Below are 16,777 nucleotides of genomic sequence, written 5' to 3'. Positions count from 1 at the left end.
ATTTTGGCCCATTGTTCTAGACTATTGAGATATTTTTGAATCTTGACTATAAAGCCTCATTGTTAGCTATCTATTCTAGGTTCATATCATCTATAAATTGGTGGAGCATGCCATCTATGACTATTTATAAGAATGTTAAACATGATACCAAGGACAGATCTCTGCCTACCGTTTGCTAGGTTGATCATGTGATCATAGATCTAGTGTCTCGAGGAACCAAAGGGGAAATGATTTTTTTCATGGTTCCCAATCATTAATGACTATTTTTTTGGAGCTAGAGAGTTGGCCAATTCTGAATCTACCTGATCTTGTATATAAGGGTAGCAGGGAATGCACTGTCAAATATCTTTGCTGAAATCCATCTATTCTGTTCTATGACATTATTCTAGCCCACCAGTCAAGTGATTCTGGCATGACATTTTTAAAATTAAATAATGTTTTGCAAATCTTAAAACATTATAAAAATGCTAATTATTATTATTAAAATGGGGGAGAACATCTCTCACAATACATTTAAGAATTTTGTTAGGAGGAATAGAAGAATATTGGTATTGATATTAAGACTCAATGTTTTTTGGAAGTGTAACTGACTATATTTTCTTTTCAAATATTATGGCACCTCTCCCCATTTTCTCTGATTTTCTACAGATTATTAATAATTGATTAATTTATATGAAAGACAGCATAATGTAATTGTTAGAGAGCTGGTCTCAAAACCAGAAAGGCCTGGGTTAAAATTATACCATGATTACCTGGATACTGAATGATACTCTAGGCATTTCTCTAAAACTGTGGCAGAAAAGGTGCTAATCTGCATTGTTGTTTGGGGTTTCCAAATCTGTTCTCTATGATATGAAATCATAGATCCACCTCCATCAGTTTATATTATACAGATTTTCCTTACCTTCAAATTTAATTTATTTGCACATATAGATGCTATCTTCTCAGTTAGTCATTTATTCTCTCCAAGATCATTTCTCATGATGAAATAAAGAAATAAGAACCTTGACTGCTATACTTTAATCTATTACTTAATAACACTTAGTTCCAAAACTGACTCTGAAGTTCATTCTTTTTTCTATTTTAAGGCAAAATTTATTTTTAGTATGATTTTCATTTTAAGTTTGTTTATTTTGATGGAAGTATTTGGAGATAAAAAATTTTCCTCCAAGGGTTAGTTTGCATCATTTCAAAGTTTTAGTATATTATCTTACTGTTGTCATTGTAATTAATGGAGTTATTTATTGTTTCTGTAATTTGTCATATGACTCACTAATACTTTATGGATTAAATCATTTAGTTTCTATTGGTTTAAATCCTTTTTTCAAAGATTCTTCATTGATCATAATTTTTATTGCACTATGGTCAGTAATGGATGTGTTTAATATTTCTGCTTTTCTTTTTTATGAGGTTTTTACATGTCTACCATTCCTTTGACCTAGAACTTGATCAATTTTTGTAAAGGTATCATGAATAATTGAAGAAATTCATATATCTTTCAATTTTTATTCACAATCACCAAAGCTCTAGTGCATCTTTTTAAAAATTTCACACAATCCCTTAACTCAAATCTCCTTTTACATTTTTGTTAGCTTTATCTAGGTCCAAAAAGGACAAATCTTCAAACATAATTTTATTGTCTTTTTTTCTCCCTATAATTTAATTAGCTTTTCTTTTAAGTACTTACTGTATTCGCATGGATGGTGTCTTTGAGTATAATTTAATTTCCTTGCTAACATCTTTTAATCATAACTATTTTTATTGCTGCCTTGTCTGAGATTGACTCCCCCGCTTTTTTGAATTTGCTTAAAGCTTAATAAATTCATCTTATCTCTTATTTTAATTGTGTAAGTCTGGGTTTCTTGTAAACAGTGTTTTGCTCTGGAGTACTTGCTTTGGCAGCACATATACTAAAAAAAAAAAATATTGCTGGATTCTGCTTTCTAATTCATTTGTTACACTTCTCTTTTTTGCAGGTGTGTTCATTTCATTTACATTTATAGTTATGATTATTAATTTTATAATTTCCTCTATAATATCCTTTTATATGTTTTTATCTCTTTACCAAAAAAAAAAAGAAAGCAGAAAGAAAGGAAAAGAGGTAGGGAAAGAAAAAGATTGGGATTTATACAAGTATTCTACAGTAAAATTATCTGATCCTACTCCTTTGCTAAGACAGAACCAAGACAAGTTGGGTTTGTTTGTTTTTAACTGTGCTTTAGTATTAAAAAGTGAGCAATTGATTGCATATGAATCATATTTGCAAAAGAATTTATATTTTAATTGAATACAGTTTTATCATATTGAGGGTACCTTATTTCTTTGTGGTTTTATCCAGAGAAATATTGAATACAGTCTAAAATGTTAAGAGTGTAAATTTATTTGGGCCCAAACTAAGAATACTTTTTTTGAGGGAGTAATGCTTTTTTTTTTCTTTCTGGAAGGAAAAAGGAGTGGAATATATGAAGAAAATTCTTGAATCTCCTTGTCCTAAAACAAGACATTTAAAATATGCAGCTGCATACAACTTGGGAAGAGCTTATCATGAAGGACAAGGTGTTCCACATAATGATGAGGAAGCTGAAAGGTAATGCAAACTCAAATGAAGCTTTGTTTTCATGGGCTACTAACTTTTCATGTAACATAATAGTGATTTTTCTTTCTCTCTTAGACTATGGCTTTTTGCTGCAGATAATGGAAATCCAAAAGCTAGCGTCAAAGCTCAGAGTATCTTGGGTTTGTACTATTCTACGAAAGAGCCTCAGGAATTGGAAAAGGTGAGTTATTTTACTTTTAGGGAAAAATGTGATATTACCTTGAAATAAATGAGTCTTTTTTACCCCCTCCCTTTTGGGTGTGTACATTGAGGGAGTCAAATGTAGTAATAGTTAGCTTTGGAATGCTTAATATCCCTGTTTTTCATTTTAAAAAGTGACAAATTTCTTTAGGGGAAATTTATCTCTTAAGAACTCCAAGCTCATATGTAATGGGGATAAACTGGAACCATTCCCAATAAGATCAGGAGTGAAACAAGGTTGCCCGCTATCACCATTACTATTGAATATAGTATTAGAAATACTAGTTTTGGCAAAAGAGATTAAAGTAATTAGAGTGGTAATGAGGAAACCAAATTATTACTCTTAGCAGATGATATACTTAGATGGTATACTTAGAGAACCCCAGAGAATCAACTAAAAACATTAAAGGAATCCACAACTTTAGCAAAGTTGCACGATATAAAACAAATCCACATAAATCATCAGCATTCTTATACATCACTAACAAAATCCAACAGCAAGAGATACAAAGATAAATTCCATTTAAAATAATACAAAATATTTGGGAATCTATCTGCCAAGGGGAAGTCAGGAACTATATGAGCAAAACTACAAAACACTTTCCACACAAATAAAATCAGATCTAAGCAATTGGAAAAATATCAAGTGTTCTTGGATAGGTCTAGCCAATATAATAAGATGACAATACTACCTAAACTAATCTATTTATTTAGTGCTATACCAATCAAACTCCCCAGAAACTATTTTACTGACCTAAAAAAAATGACAAAATTCATCTGGAAGAACAAAAGGTCAAGAATTTCAAAGGAATTAATGAAGAGAAAAGTAAATGAAAGTGACTTACCAGATCTTAAACTATATTATAAAGCAGCGATCATCAAAACCATTTTGTATTGGCTAAGAAATAGAATAGTTGGTCAGTGGAATGAATTAGATTCACAGGACAAAATAGTCAATAACTATAGCAATCTAGTGTTTGACAAACCCAAAAACCCCAGCTTTTGGGATAAGAATTCACTATTTGACAAAAACTGCTGGAAAAAATTGGAAACTAGCATGGCAGAAACTAGGCATAGACCCACACCTAACACTGTATACCAAAATAAGATCAAAATGGGTTCATGATCTAGACATAAAGAATGATATTATAAGCAAATTAGAAGAACATAGGATAGTTTACCTCTCAGATCTATAGAAGAGGAAGGAATTTATGATCAAAGAAGAATTAGAGATCATTATTGATCACAAAATAGATAATTTTGATTATATTATGTTAAAAATTTTTTGTACAAACAAAACTAATGCAGACACGATTGGAAGGGAAGCAATAACAGTAAGCCATTCTCCAATTGATAAATGGTCAAAGGATGTGAACAATTTTCAGATGAACAAATTGAAATCAATTCTAATCATATGAAAAGATGCTCTAAATCACTATTGATCAGAGAAAGTTAAAGTAAGAAAATTCTGAGACAACACTACATACCTCTCAGATTTGCTAAGATGACAGGAAAAGATAATGACAAATGTTGGAAGGAATGTGGGAAAACTGGGACACTTGATACACTGTTGGTGGAACTATGAATGGATCCAGCCATTCTGGAGAGCAATTTGGAATTATGTTCAAAAAGTTATCAAAATGTGCATATCCTTTGATCCAGCAATGTTTCTATTGGGACTATTTAGAAAAAAAAAAAAAGTAACTGTAAGCTTTTTTTTTAGCAGAAACATTGACTAGATGACTAATTATAGGATATTTTAAAACCTAAGAGAAGATTTGGGAAAAATCCTGAAATTAAAATGATCTTTCAAAATACAAGAAGATTGATTATATTGTTTTTTATATTCTGTATCATGCGCTTTTGAGCTCAGTTTCCTCAGCTATGAAATAAAGGGGTTGGATACTAGATGATTTTTCAGGAACCTCATACTCTAATGGCCTTTGAGTTAAAGGTAGAATTCCTTAAGTAAATCAAGTCATTCCTCTTTCCTCTTAAAGCAAGTGATGATAACCTGATACCTTAAAGAGGGAAGAAAACTCTCAATCAATCAAACATTTTAAAGATTAAGTGCAAAATGTCCTCGAGGGAACTAGCCTAACATTGATAGGAAAAGTATGTTTAGTAATTTTCTGTAGGTTTTCTATATTATTTTTCAAAAAAGAAAAGAAAAAAACTTTAAAACTCCAGGAGAAACATTATCTCTCCCTTTTATTGCTGATAATAGAAACATCAATTGGAAAATGCTGAAAGAGAAAGGATCAGGGAAAATAATGCTATCAGTTAGAAATAATAGAGAACCTTTTTTATTCTTTAATTAGCTCTTACACAAATTGATGCTAAGTGAAATGAACAGAACTAGGAGATCATTATACACAGCAAAACAAGATCATACAATGATCAATTCTGATGGATGTGCCTCTTTTCAACAATGAGATGATTTAGGCTAGTGCCAATGATCTTGTGATGAAGATAGCCATCTACATCCAAAGAAAGAACTGTGGGAACTGAGTGTGGACCACAACATAGCATTTTCATCCTTTTTGGTTGTTGTTTGCTTGCATTTTATTTTTCTTCACTTTTTTCCTTTTTGATTTGATTTTTCTTGTACAGCAAGATAAGTGTATAAATATGTTTGCATAGATAGGATTTAGCATATATTTAACATATATTGGATTGCTTGCCATCTAGGGGAGGAGGGGAAAATTGGAACACAAGATTTTGCAAGGGTTAATGTTGAAAAGTTATCCATGCATATATTTTGAAAATAAAAAACTTTAATAAAAATTAACTCTTTCAAGATACCTACAACCAAAACCAAGGGCATCCAGGAAGAATCACTATTAGTTACTTTATAATATCTAGATATAAACAATAATTCAAAATTATTTAATGTGATGTTCAAGCATTTTTCACACTAATCAACTTCATCTCTACTTTGTTTGCATGAAGTTATCTCACCACCCTTTTTGTCTTATACTTCCTTTAAACTTTTCATCTCTTCCTTTTCTTTTTAGTTCTCTTAAACACTCCTTTGAAATCTCCTTGACAAACTCTTCTCTCTGTATGCATTGTCTCATTATAAGCATCTTAAGGGTTTGTCCTCTTTCTCCATTCTTTTTAGGGGAGATTACAGGAAAACATGGTTAAAAATAAGTCCTCTTGATGACTGGTAATGATTAGGCAATTGACTGAAGACTAATACAAGTCTGGAAAAGATACTACTCTATCTTAATTTGTTTTAAGTGAAAGGGATAAGAACACTTCTGCAGTCTATAATAAGGATGCATATCAATGCATTGTTAGTCAAAAATGTATACTGATGGCATTAAACTGCTACTAACTGAATGACAGGGATTATTATTCTTCAGTCCTATTCTACCCTTTGTGACCCCATTTAGAATTTCTTGGCACAAGTACTGGGGTGGTTTGCTATTGCCTCCTCCAGCTCATTTGACAGACGAGGAAACTGAAGTAAGTGACTTGCCCAAGTCACAGAATTAGTGTCTGAAGCCAAAATTGAATTCAAGAAGATGCATCTTCCTGATGTTGGGCCTGACATCTACCCACTGCTCCACTGAGCTACCCTCCATGATCCTGTGTTCCAGAACTTCATCCACCTGTGATTTCAGTGGGGTGTGTGCTCCTTTCTCCTAAGACAGAAGAACTAACTCCTCTGTGACTTCTGGAGTTGAGGAAGCCCCCAGTGCTGAAGCCATTTTTGTGATTGAGATCATTATCTAGTTTAACAGTTTACATTTTACATAGATAACCTCATTGGATCCTCACCAGATTCCTGTGAGGTAGATGGCACAACCATTGGTGACATTTTACAGATGTGGGATCTGAGGAACAGAAAGCTCAAGGTCACAGAGCTATTAAATGAAAAGCTGAATTCAAATTCAGATCATCTCATTCCAGATGTGCTGTTTTTTCCCCTAAATCAGTCAGTCAACAAGTATTTATTAAGCACTTGCCAAATCATCCACACACGTGCACGTGTGTGTTTGTACGTATGCTAACTCCTAGGTACAAAGTCAAATAGTTCCTGTCCAGAGAGAGTTTCAGTTCTAACAGGGAAGAGTTTCTATTCTAACTCTCTAAGTATATGCAGGACCCAAACATAACTGAAAGCAGGTGATTTTAGAGGGAATAAAAGTTGGGGAAGGGTATCAAGAAAATTATTCTTTCCCACCCTTACCCCCATGTATCTCACCTAAACTATTAGCTCTAAAGTTATTTTTTGATGGCAAGTCATGATTATACTTCTCCTCAGGCATTTTTCTGGCATTCAGAAGCTTGTGGCAATGGAAACTTGGAGTCCCAGGGTGCACTTGGTCTTATGTACTTTTATGGACAAGGTGTTCATCAAGATATTGAGGCTGCTCTTCAGTGCTTGCGGCAAGCAGCTGACCGTGGAAATGTCTATGCTCAAGGCAATCTTGTCGAGTATTACTATAAAATGAAGTTTTTTACAAAATGTGTTGCATTTTCAAAGAGGTAAATAATTTGAATGAAAACATTTAAGAGAATATTTGCTAATGATCTCAGTCCAGTGTGGTATTGTAGCTTATGTTCTGTAACACTTGACAGTTCACACAATGCTTTCTTCATAAGCACCAATGGAGACCCAGCATACAGTGAAAAGGACAACAAATTGTTCATAGTGCCATAGCTGATGAGTGGCTGGGCCCCTGATTGGCCCATGGGTCTTCTGATCCCAGAGCTAGTCTCTTTCTACTACAGCACCATGGTAGATGCCACCTTGTGACTGTGGAATCCAAATACAATTGGGTGAGTCCTTCAGCAGACCAGGGACCCTTTCTGAATCAGGGACAATGGCTGGCCTATGAGTATAAATCATGTGTAAAAACTTTGCCACTACAGTTTTCAACACCAAGTAGCAGGAATCCTCTTTCTTTTGTAAGACCACAAAATTCCATAATTTTTCTACAGAATGTGGCTTCTCTATTTGAAGCTTCAAATAGAGACCTGAATGCTCTGTGTTCTCTGAGTAGTTCTTGGGCATGGGTGGTAGGAGGAGCAGAGGAGAGTGCAATAATATATAATCTCTGCTCAACAAAAGATACGTTGACAAGGCAGTTCACTGTTGAGACTGCATACTCATATACTGAACATCAAGATCTATTCCTTCTTATGCAAGAGTTATAGTAATTCAATATTTGCAGACAGAAATCCACAAGATATAAGACAGTCTTTAGAGATGCCTTTACCCCCCAAATGATGCTGTATTCATCAGTGTCAGCAACAGTGGCAAGAGGAGATCAACAACAATCCAGTTGGGGCATTTGTCATTTTCTGTTGTTAAGGCAGTTAAAACCAGTGATAGCCCTGATATTTTTTAACTGATATGAATTCCCACCAGCTTGTTTGCAGTAAAACCTTAGTGTGATGGACTAGAGATGGGCTTTTTGTCAGAAAGGAAAGAAGTGATATTATTTGTTGTAACTTAGATGAGCTACTACTCATTCTAAAGTTGAGCTCCACAAACATTTCCTATACATATATATGTATGTATCTACATATAGATACATACATATATAATTTTTTTTTTTTTTGCTGAGGCAATTGGAGTTAAGTTCATGCAAAATTTCACATATTTATATATATGTGCAGGCATATATGTGTTTATATGTATGTATGCATGTGTATATATGTGTGTATATATGTGTGTATGCATGTATAAGTACAAATGATTACAAAGAAAAACAATTATATTGAAATAGCTATAAATATATATAAATAAGTTGTAAATATATACATATTGAAATGGTGGAAATATATATGAATATATACATACATATATTTGTTATAGACACATACATATAAAAAACTCATGTAAGTTATATTTGTGTGTATATATATATGTGTGTATGTATATATGTGTACATATTTGTAACTTTTTGTGATCCTATGTATTTTATATTTTAAAATATTATTCTGAGAAGGGGTTCATGTCTTCACTAGACACACACACACACACACACACACACACAGAGTCAACAACCAGAGGTAGAGTCAAGATAGTGGAGTAAAGGCAGGAACTCATCCAACCTTTCCCCTAATCACTCCAAATTCCCTTAAGTAATGTCTCTAAACAAAAAACACATTCAAAAAGATGGAGTAGAACATTTTCCATCTGAGAGCCACTTGGAAGGTCAGCAGGGGGTCTGTGACACCAAGGTGGGAATCCAGTGTATGTAGTCCTGGGGCAGGTACACCGGTGCAAGCCCTGGTCTTGGCCTGGCCCTGGCGTGGCCCCATGCCTGCAAAGCAGAAATGGACCTTAGGACCTCTGAATCAGCGTCAGTACTGATGGTTTCTAGACTTCTCAGCCCAGAGACACCAAAGAGAACTAGGAAGGTCAGTGGAACAGGTCTAGAGAACTACGGTAGCAGCCTAGTGTAGGACAGCTCAGCCCTGACACCAGCACCAGCAAAGCAGGATTCTGTTGCTTTTAACACATTAGATCTTACATGGCGGCAGTGGGGTAGGGACACTCCTAACAGTGCAAGGACAGAAAAGAGAGCTTGTGGTCAAGTCCCAAGAAGAATCTCTGAAAATGGTTACACAAAATCCCTGAAACTAGGGACAGTGAATCCTCCACCTTAGAAACAGAGTCCTACCTTAACAAACATACTAGGGAAATGAGCAACAAAAAAAATTTCTCACCATAGAAAGTTAGTATGGTGACAGGGAAGATCAAAACGCACACTCAAAAGAAGATAACAAAGTCAAAAGTTCCTATATCCAAAGCCTCCAAGAAAAATAAGAATTGGGCTAAAGGCTATGGAAGAGTCAAAAGGGATTTTGGAAATTAAGAGGAAATAGAAGAAAAATTAGGAAAAGAATTGACAGTAGTGCAAAAGGAAATACAAAAAGCTAATGAGAAGAATGTTTTAAAAAGCAAAATTGCCCAATTGGGAAAGAAGGTACAAAAGTTCCCTGAGGAAAATAATTCCTTAAAAATTAGAATTGAGCAAATAGAAGCTAATGACTTTGTGAGAAATCAAGAAATAATAAAGCAAAACCAAAAAAAAAATGGGGAAAAATAGAAAAAATGTGAAGAAAACTCTGCTGATATTCTAGAATCAGAAGGTAAACTAGATATTGAAAGAATCTATCACCACCTGAAAGAGATCCCAAAATGAAAACTCTCAGGAATATTATAGCCAAATTCTAGAATTCTGAAGGCAAGGAGAAAATATTGACAGCATCCAGTAGGAAAAAATTCAAATATAGTAGAGGCATAGTCAGGATGACACAAGATTTAGCAGCTTCTACATTAAAAGACTGGAGGGCTTAGAAAATATTCTGGAGAGCAGTGGAGCTAGGATTACAGCCAATAATCACCTACTCAGCTAAACTGACTATAATCCTTCAGGAGAAAGGGTGGATATTCAGTAAAATAGAGGATTTTCAGTTATGTGTGATGAAAAGACCAGAGCCAAACAGAAATCTGATTTTCAAATAAAAGATTTTGTGATATCATAAGGGACTTAATAAGGTATATCTGTTTATATTTCTACATGAGGGGATGATTCAATAGTAATTCACTAGACCTTTCTCATTATGACAAGTAGTATATATAGATGAGGGCAAAGGTGTGAGTTGAATATGAAGGGATGATATCTTTAAAAATTATGAAATTAAGGGATGAGAGAAGAATGAACTAAGGCAAAAGGAAAGGGAAAAATTGAATGGAGTAAATTAATTTCCATTAAAAAAGAGGCAAAAAAAAGTGCTTACAGTGGAAGGGAAGAGGGAGAGGAGAAGATGAGTGAGTGAACCTTGCTTTCCTCAGAATTGATTCAAAGGGGAAATTACACACTCAATATGGATATAGGAATCTATCTTACCCTGTTGGAAAAGAGAAGAATGAGATACAGGAAGTAGGGAGAGTGATAAAACAGAGGGCATTTGTGGAGAGTGTGGTCAGCAAAACACTTGAAGATGAACAGGATGAAAGAGAATAGAATAAGTGGGGGAGAGATACAATTAGTTTTAACTACAAAAATTTTTTTGAAGCAAGTTTCTCACATAAGGCCCCATTTCTCAAACTTAGAGGGAACTAAGTCAAACTGATTAAGAGCCAGACTCCAATGATAAATGGACAAAAGATAAGATCTGTTCATTGTACATGGCAACAACAAGATAATACAATGATCGATTCTGATGGACATGGCTCTTTTCAATAATGAGATGACTGAAGCCATTTCCAATGATCTTGTGATGAAGAAAGCCATCTACACCCAGAAGAGAGGACTGTGGGGACTGAGTATGGATCACAATATAGCATTTTCATTCTTTTTTTTGTTGTTTGCATTTTGTTTTCTAAGTTTCTTTTCCTTTTTGATCTGATTTATCTTGACTAGCATGATAATTGTGGAAACAGAAAAATTGCACATGTTTAATATATATTAGATTACTTGACATTTAGGGGGGAAGGGGAAGAAGTTTGGAACACAAGGTTTTACAGGGGTCAGTGTTGGAAAAAATACCCATGCATATGTTTTTAAAATAAAAAGCTTTAATAAAAAAAAGAGATGATTATGTCCAAAGGGCTATAAATTCATGCGTATCCTTTGACCTAACAATACCACTCCTAGGCATGAATAATGAGATTATTTTTTTTTAAAGGAAAAGGACCTATATGTACAAAAATATTTGTAACATCTCTCAGGGCAAAAAATTGGAAATTGAGAGGATTCCTATTGATTGGGGAAAAGCTCAATAAACTGTAGTATGTGATTATTATGGAATATTATTGTTCTAGGGGAAATGATGAGCAGGATGCTCAGAAAAAAATCAATCAATCAACAAAGCTGGAATTCCTTGAACTCAAAATAAAGTGAAATGTCCTGTATACAAAGTAATAGCAATGCCCTGGGATGACCAGCTTGTAAATTACTTTGTTATTCTTGGCTATACAATACTCCAGGACTACCATGAAGGACTTAATGATGAAAAATCCTAAACATACCCAGAGAAGAAGTTGATTGTGATTGCCTTTTTTTTTTTTTAAACTTGAGGATTTTTTTTTTTTTAATTAGGGTGGGAGATCTGTTTTCTTTCACAATATGACTTTTATGGAAGTGTTTTGCATAACTTCACATGTGATTTCTTAATGTGGGCTGGTAGTGTAGGGATGAGGAGGGGAATCTGTAAATTAAAATGTAAAATGTAAAAAATTGTTTTAACTGTAACTGGGGAAAAATAATTTTTAAAAAAAGTCAGGGGGCTGTCACTGATTAAAAATTGTGGTTTTTGTCTTTGTGATTGAGTTGTTTCAGTTGTGTCTGATTTTTTTATGACTCCATTTGGAGTTTTCTTGACAAAGATCCTGGAGTGATTTGCTGTTCTCCAGATCATTTGACAGATGAGGAAACTGAAACAAGGTTAAATGACTTGCCCACGGTCAAATAGCTAATTAGTGTCTGAGGCCACATTTGAATTGTATCTAGTTGCCCCATTAAGGGAATATAAGGGACCAAATTCCTACTATATATCCCAACCTTTTCCCCTAGCCCATGGAGTTGACTGTACCCCACCCATTCCAGCTCTGACATCCCTTATTTGAGTATGCATTTTAAAGGAAAACTTTTGAGCTTTTTGTGGTTCTCTGTGTTATCAGCCTGACTTGAATACTATAAAGATATAATTACACTAAAGAGATGAAAAGGTGCTTTTTAATTTATTTTAAAAAATTTATCAGGAAACTTTAGATTTGAGAAATGAGAGCCTTTAAAATTGAAAATGTTAAATGTCCCATTATTGTGGGAGAAAAGGAAAATGTATTTTTCCTTTTAAAAAATATTTCTTGAATAAATGTTATTATGGAATTAGACTGCATTCAGTAAAAATTTGAGCAAAACATCTTGATCTTTTTGCAGATGAAAGGAAGTTTGAATAGTTGAGTTCAAGTAATGATTTAAATGATACCTTTGGTCAAATGTCAGAACTTCTTTCACTTCATTGGCTTCCAGGGTAATTAAGTAGCAATATTAACCCATCGGGCAAAAGTCAGTTTTGAACCTTGCAGTGTCAAAATCATGTACATTTAAAAGGCTTGGGAACTAGTGTCTTCAAATAATTTTTTAGTGCATAAGGAGTGGATTTACAATTCCCAGATGAGAAAGCCTCCCAGACCCACCCTCCAGAATTGCAGGTTGGAGTTTTCTCTGCCACCTGTAATCTTAATGTTTTGCCTAGAATTACCATGCCCAGTTTTATACAATCACAATCACAGCTTTGGGGCTAATTCGCTATTCATTACCCTGTTCCAACCTCCAATTTTCTTTTCCTAGTATTCATACTTTATAGAACTTAGTGTGGTAATGCCAAAGGGAGTGGAATAATAATAGCAGATCAGGTGTGTTTTATTTTTCCCTCATAAGAATCCAGTGAGTTGCCTAGAGCAAATAGTATTGTTTACATTTTACAAAGAGGTAACTAATATTTAAGGCTGTTAGATGACCTGACTCTGGCTACCCAGAGCTAAAATGCAAATTCTTCCAATTCAAAACCCATTGCTGCTACTACAGCACCTGGGCAGTTAGTTATCTTTCCAGGTATCTAAAATCAATCCTGTTTCTGAATAGAGATATGCATGAAGTCCAGTCCTTCACTAGACGGTCCAGCACTAGAAAATTATTTTAAGACAGAAGTTCCCAAGCCTTTTAAACGTAAGTGATTTTGTATCTGAAAGATTCAAAACTGACTTTTGCCAGATACTTTATTTGCTCATGGGGAAATATCGATAGATAGATCGTGCAAAAGGACTCGATCCACAGGGTGCTTCTAATGTTTAAATGTGAAATTAAGACTTTAGACTTCATTTTAATTTTGCCCTTTCTGTAACAGGATTTCTGAATATGATGTCTGCCATGATGTTCCCACAATAGCCCAAATGACTGACTGTCTTCCTGAGTACATAACCAAAGGCATAGCAAAGGCTTCCTTCTATTATGCAAGGTGTCTTCAGCTTGGCTTGGGTATCACAAAGGATGAAGCAGAAGCCAGAAAGTGTTATGCCAAGGCATGCATCAGAACAAACTGGAAACTTCTCCCAAATATTTTTCTTCTTTAGGATGAAATTTGAAAACCTTGAATTTGGGTGTGGGTGATTTTTATTTTTTAATTTATAGTACTGCCAGCTTCTAGCCATCTAAAAGAAAACATTTTAAGTTGCACAATGTTTAAAAATCAGTCATTAAAAATTATAAAGCAGAATAGATGAGGTCTCTCTCATTCCTCATTTTCTATAAATATGAAGCCCTCACAGGGTGATTTTATAAAACAAAAATTTTATTTCTAACTCTCAAAAAAAGGTTTGATCTACATAGCTCAGTTTAAACTGATCCTTTATTATCAGTCTGAAGGTGACATTCTCTACATGAGAATGAAGGGGGGGGGGAGGCTTGGATTTTGTCTTATGTGGATTCCTGGGCATCTCTACAGAGGCTCTTTTTCCTCCATTGTAGCTGCCTTCCCTTTTGTAACTAACATGGGGGATATACATAGAGGGTTTTCTCCCTTCTTCCTTTTCAGTTCAGAGTCCAATTGTTTACTTATTTACAAGTGAAGAAATTGAGACCCAAAGGTCGCAAAGGAATTAGAAGTTAGATGCAGCTCCTAAAACTCTAAATCCATTGCTGTTTTCACTGCCATCCATGTTGAAGGCCAAAAAGTCCAAATTTTCCCTGTTTTAAAAAATAATTTTAAAAAATCATCAGTTTAAGTTTACCTTGGTCTGGTGTGACCTCCCCTCTCTTAGATGACTTACAGGGTTTTTTGTTTCTAACATATATTTTTGAAACTGGAAATCAGTAGAGAAATATATGTATTTTGATAGGATAATTATATTTAAATTTAAAATACTAGTTTAAGAATTTTCATCCAAATAATATACTATTTTCTCTTCTATTTTATTTTAGGCATGTCATCTGTGTCCTGCACTAGCTGATGAACTTTACTCTTTGGTTATTTGTCAAAAAATTTAAGCTATAATACATAGTAGCAAAGATAAGCAACTCCCAATTATGTGTGTATTTTTTATAGAAGTTTGTATTTCAATTTTCTGTATAACTAATTATAGGAATTGTACTCAGTTGGGCACATTACTTATGCTACCATCTGTAGTCTTCAAGCGCTCTGTCTTTCACAATGTAAACAAAAATTAATGTAATGAAGTCCTTGGAACCTCAAGTGATGTACCACCTGGGACTAAATAGAAATCATTTCATATAGAAAAACTCATTTAAGATAGAGAAGTAGCAGGATGTGCTCCTTGAAATTGCTAATAACTTGTGTTTTTTTTTTTTAATATTGTTTACTATCTTCTGTATATTGTTATTCTAAGTGGACAAAATAAAATTGTTTTCTGGTGCATTCTACTACAGCTGCTACTTTCATGATGAGTTGGAAGTAACCAAGTGTGAAGTAAGATATTTCTCCTGTGTATTTTAACCAAATGCACCTAGTTACTATTTTAAAATATTTTGTGACCTTAACATGAGTCAAATTGTTCAACAATAAAAACTGAATAAAAATGCTGTTTTTGTAAAGTAGCTCTAATAGAGAATAAACATGCTCTATTCAGTGATAGATATTTAAAAAAATGAAATCTCACAATGGTCAAGATTTCAAAAATAATTGCTTTAAAAGATTGTATAAAAATCTTTGTTTCCAGGAACAGGTGAAGAAACATACTGTCTTTCCCCTTGGTAGAGTTGTGGAGGATTATAGGTGTGAGGAATATTTCATACGTCAAAAACAAATCTCTTGATTAAAGAGATTGATAAAAGATGGAGTTCATGGTACAGTCAAAAAATTACTGCTATAAAAGCGTAAGGCATCCATAAAACCTGTAGGGGGAAAAGGAATGGTATAAGGAAACAAATTTATAGAAATTTCCTTATTTAATGGTGTAACAATAGAAATGACAATTATGCCATCCCTGTCAAGGCTATATCAAAACTATAGCTATCTTAATGCCAAGATGATTTAAATGAAGAATGACTTCCATTTTGGGGATGGACTAAAAAAAGTAGCTTATGTGGAATTGTGGCTGGCTAGTGTTTTATAATTTTAATTATTTAATACTTCAGTTTTTTTCTTAAGGGATGAAATATCAAGACTAATGGATGTTTTCAAGTGATCATCTTTTGGACAAAATTGTATTTAAACTATTCCTGAAAATCGTGTATCTCCCTTCTTTAAAAAATCCACTTAATTATTCCACAGCTTCTTCAGTTACATACTTCAGAATCTCAAAAACTTGAAAGATTTTTTTCTTAAATATATTTCATTTTCAAATAATATGCCTTTAAATATTTTAAAGGCCTAAAGCCTTCTCTTCCTTCTCAAGACTTCATAAACCCTGTTCCCTTACCCAATATAACAAAACATTAAGTCAATATTAATAAGTTTTAACGAAATTTGCTGTATCACTTAATCCAAATGTTGAAACTGACCACTTAAAAATTGTCACTATCTCAGATATGTCTCAAAAATCCACATACGGGCTAATTTTTCATGTCTACTAATCAATTTGTCTTTCAGTTAGTTGTAATTGTAGCAATTATAACATTTTGTAACAAATTGTTATTATAGCAATATCCACCTGCCCTCAGGGAATGAGGTACTGAATTATTAGATAATTCAGTGAGTCAATTCTTGTGATTTCTCAAAAGCTAAATAAAGATTAAAATGAATACTACTTGGTTTCAGCTTCGGAGTTCTCCCATATCAGAATGAAGCAAATACTTTACAATCTTGTTCCAGCTAACGAGTCAAGAGCTAAGTCCTTTCCACTAGCAAGTTTGCCCTGGGGCTTGGAAATATGTCCGGATTACAAAAGTTGTACCAAGAGATTTCCAAAGTATCTACAAGAACATTTGCAGTTCTTTATGAAATGTTGAGTATTTATTTCCAAGAAATTAGAAACACATAGACACT

General features: G+C 33.8%; 1 protein-coding gene across 12 annotated transcripts in view; it reads left to right on the top strand.

Moving 5' to 3' along the window:
• The window catches only part of LRP2BP (LRP2 binding protein), a 54,137-nt gene extending 38,765 nt beyond the window's left edge, over nucleotides 1–15,372 (top strand). For 11 of the 12 annotated variants that reach the window (XM_031943731.1, XM_031943738.1, XM_031943739.1 and 8 more), the window contains 5 exons: nucleotides 2,445–2,587; nucleotides 2,672–2,777; nucleotides 7,074–7,297; nucleotides 13,682–13,856; nucleotides 14,755–15,372. In XM_031943731.1, the coding sequence (XP_031799591.1) occupies nucleotides 2,445–2,587; nucleotides 2,672–2,777; nucleotides 7,074–7,297; nucleotides 13,682–13,856; nucleotides 14,755–14,820 (714 nt within the window). In that variant the 3' untranslated portion in view covers nucleotides 14,821–15,372. Of the gene's footprint in view, nucleotides 1–2,444; nucleotides 2,588–2,671; nucleotides 2,778–7,073; nucleotides 7,298–13,681; nucleotides 13,937–14,754 lie in introns of all 12 variants that reach the window. The other variant, XM_031943740.1, reaches the window with a different exon arrangement.
• Nucleotides 15,373–16,777: the final 1,405 nt, after the last annotated feature.

This window comes from Sarcophilus harrisii, chromosome 6 (genome assembly GCF_902635505.1).
Source record: "Sarcophilus harrisii chromosome 6, mSarHar1.11, whole genome shotgun sequence".
Classification (NCBI taxonomy): Eukaryota; Metazoa; Chordata; class Mammalia; order Dasyuromorphia; family Dasyuridae; genus Sarcophilus; species Sarcophilus harrisii.
Note: the sequence above shows the minus strand (reverse complement) of the source record. Positions and strands in the feature narration are given on the sequence as shown.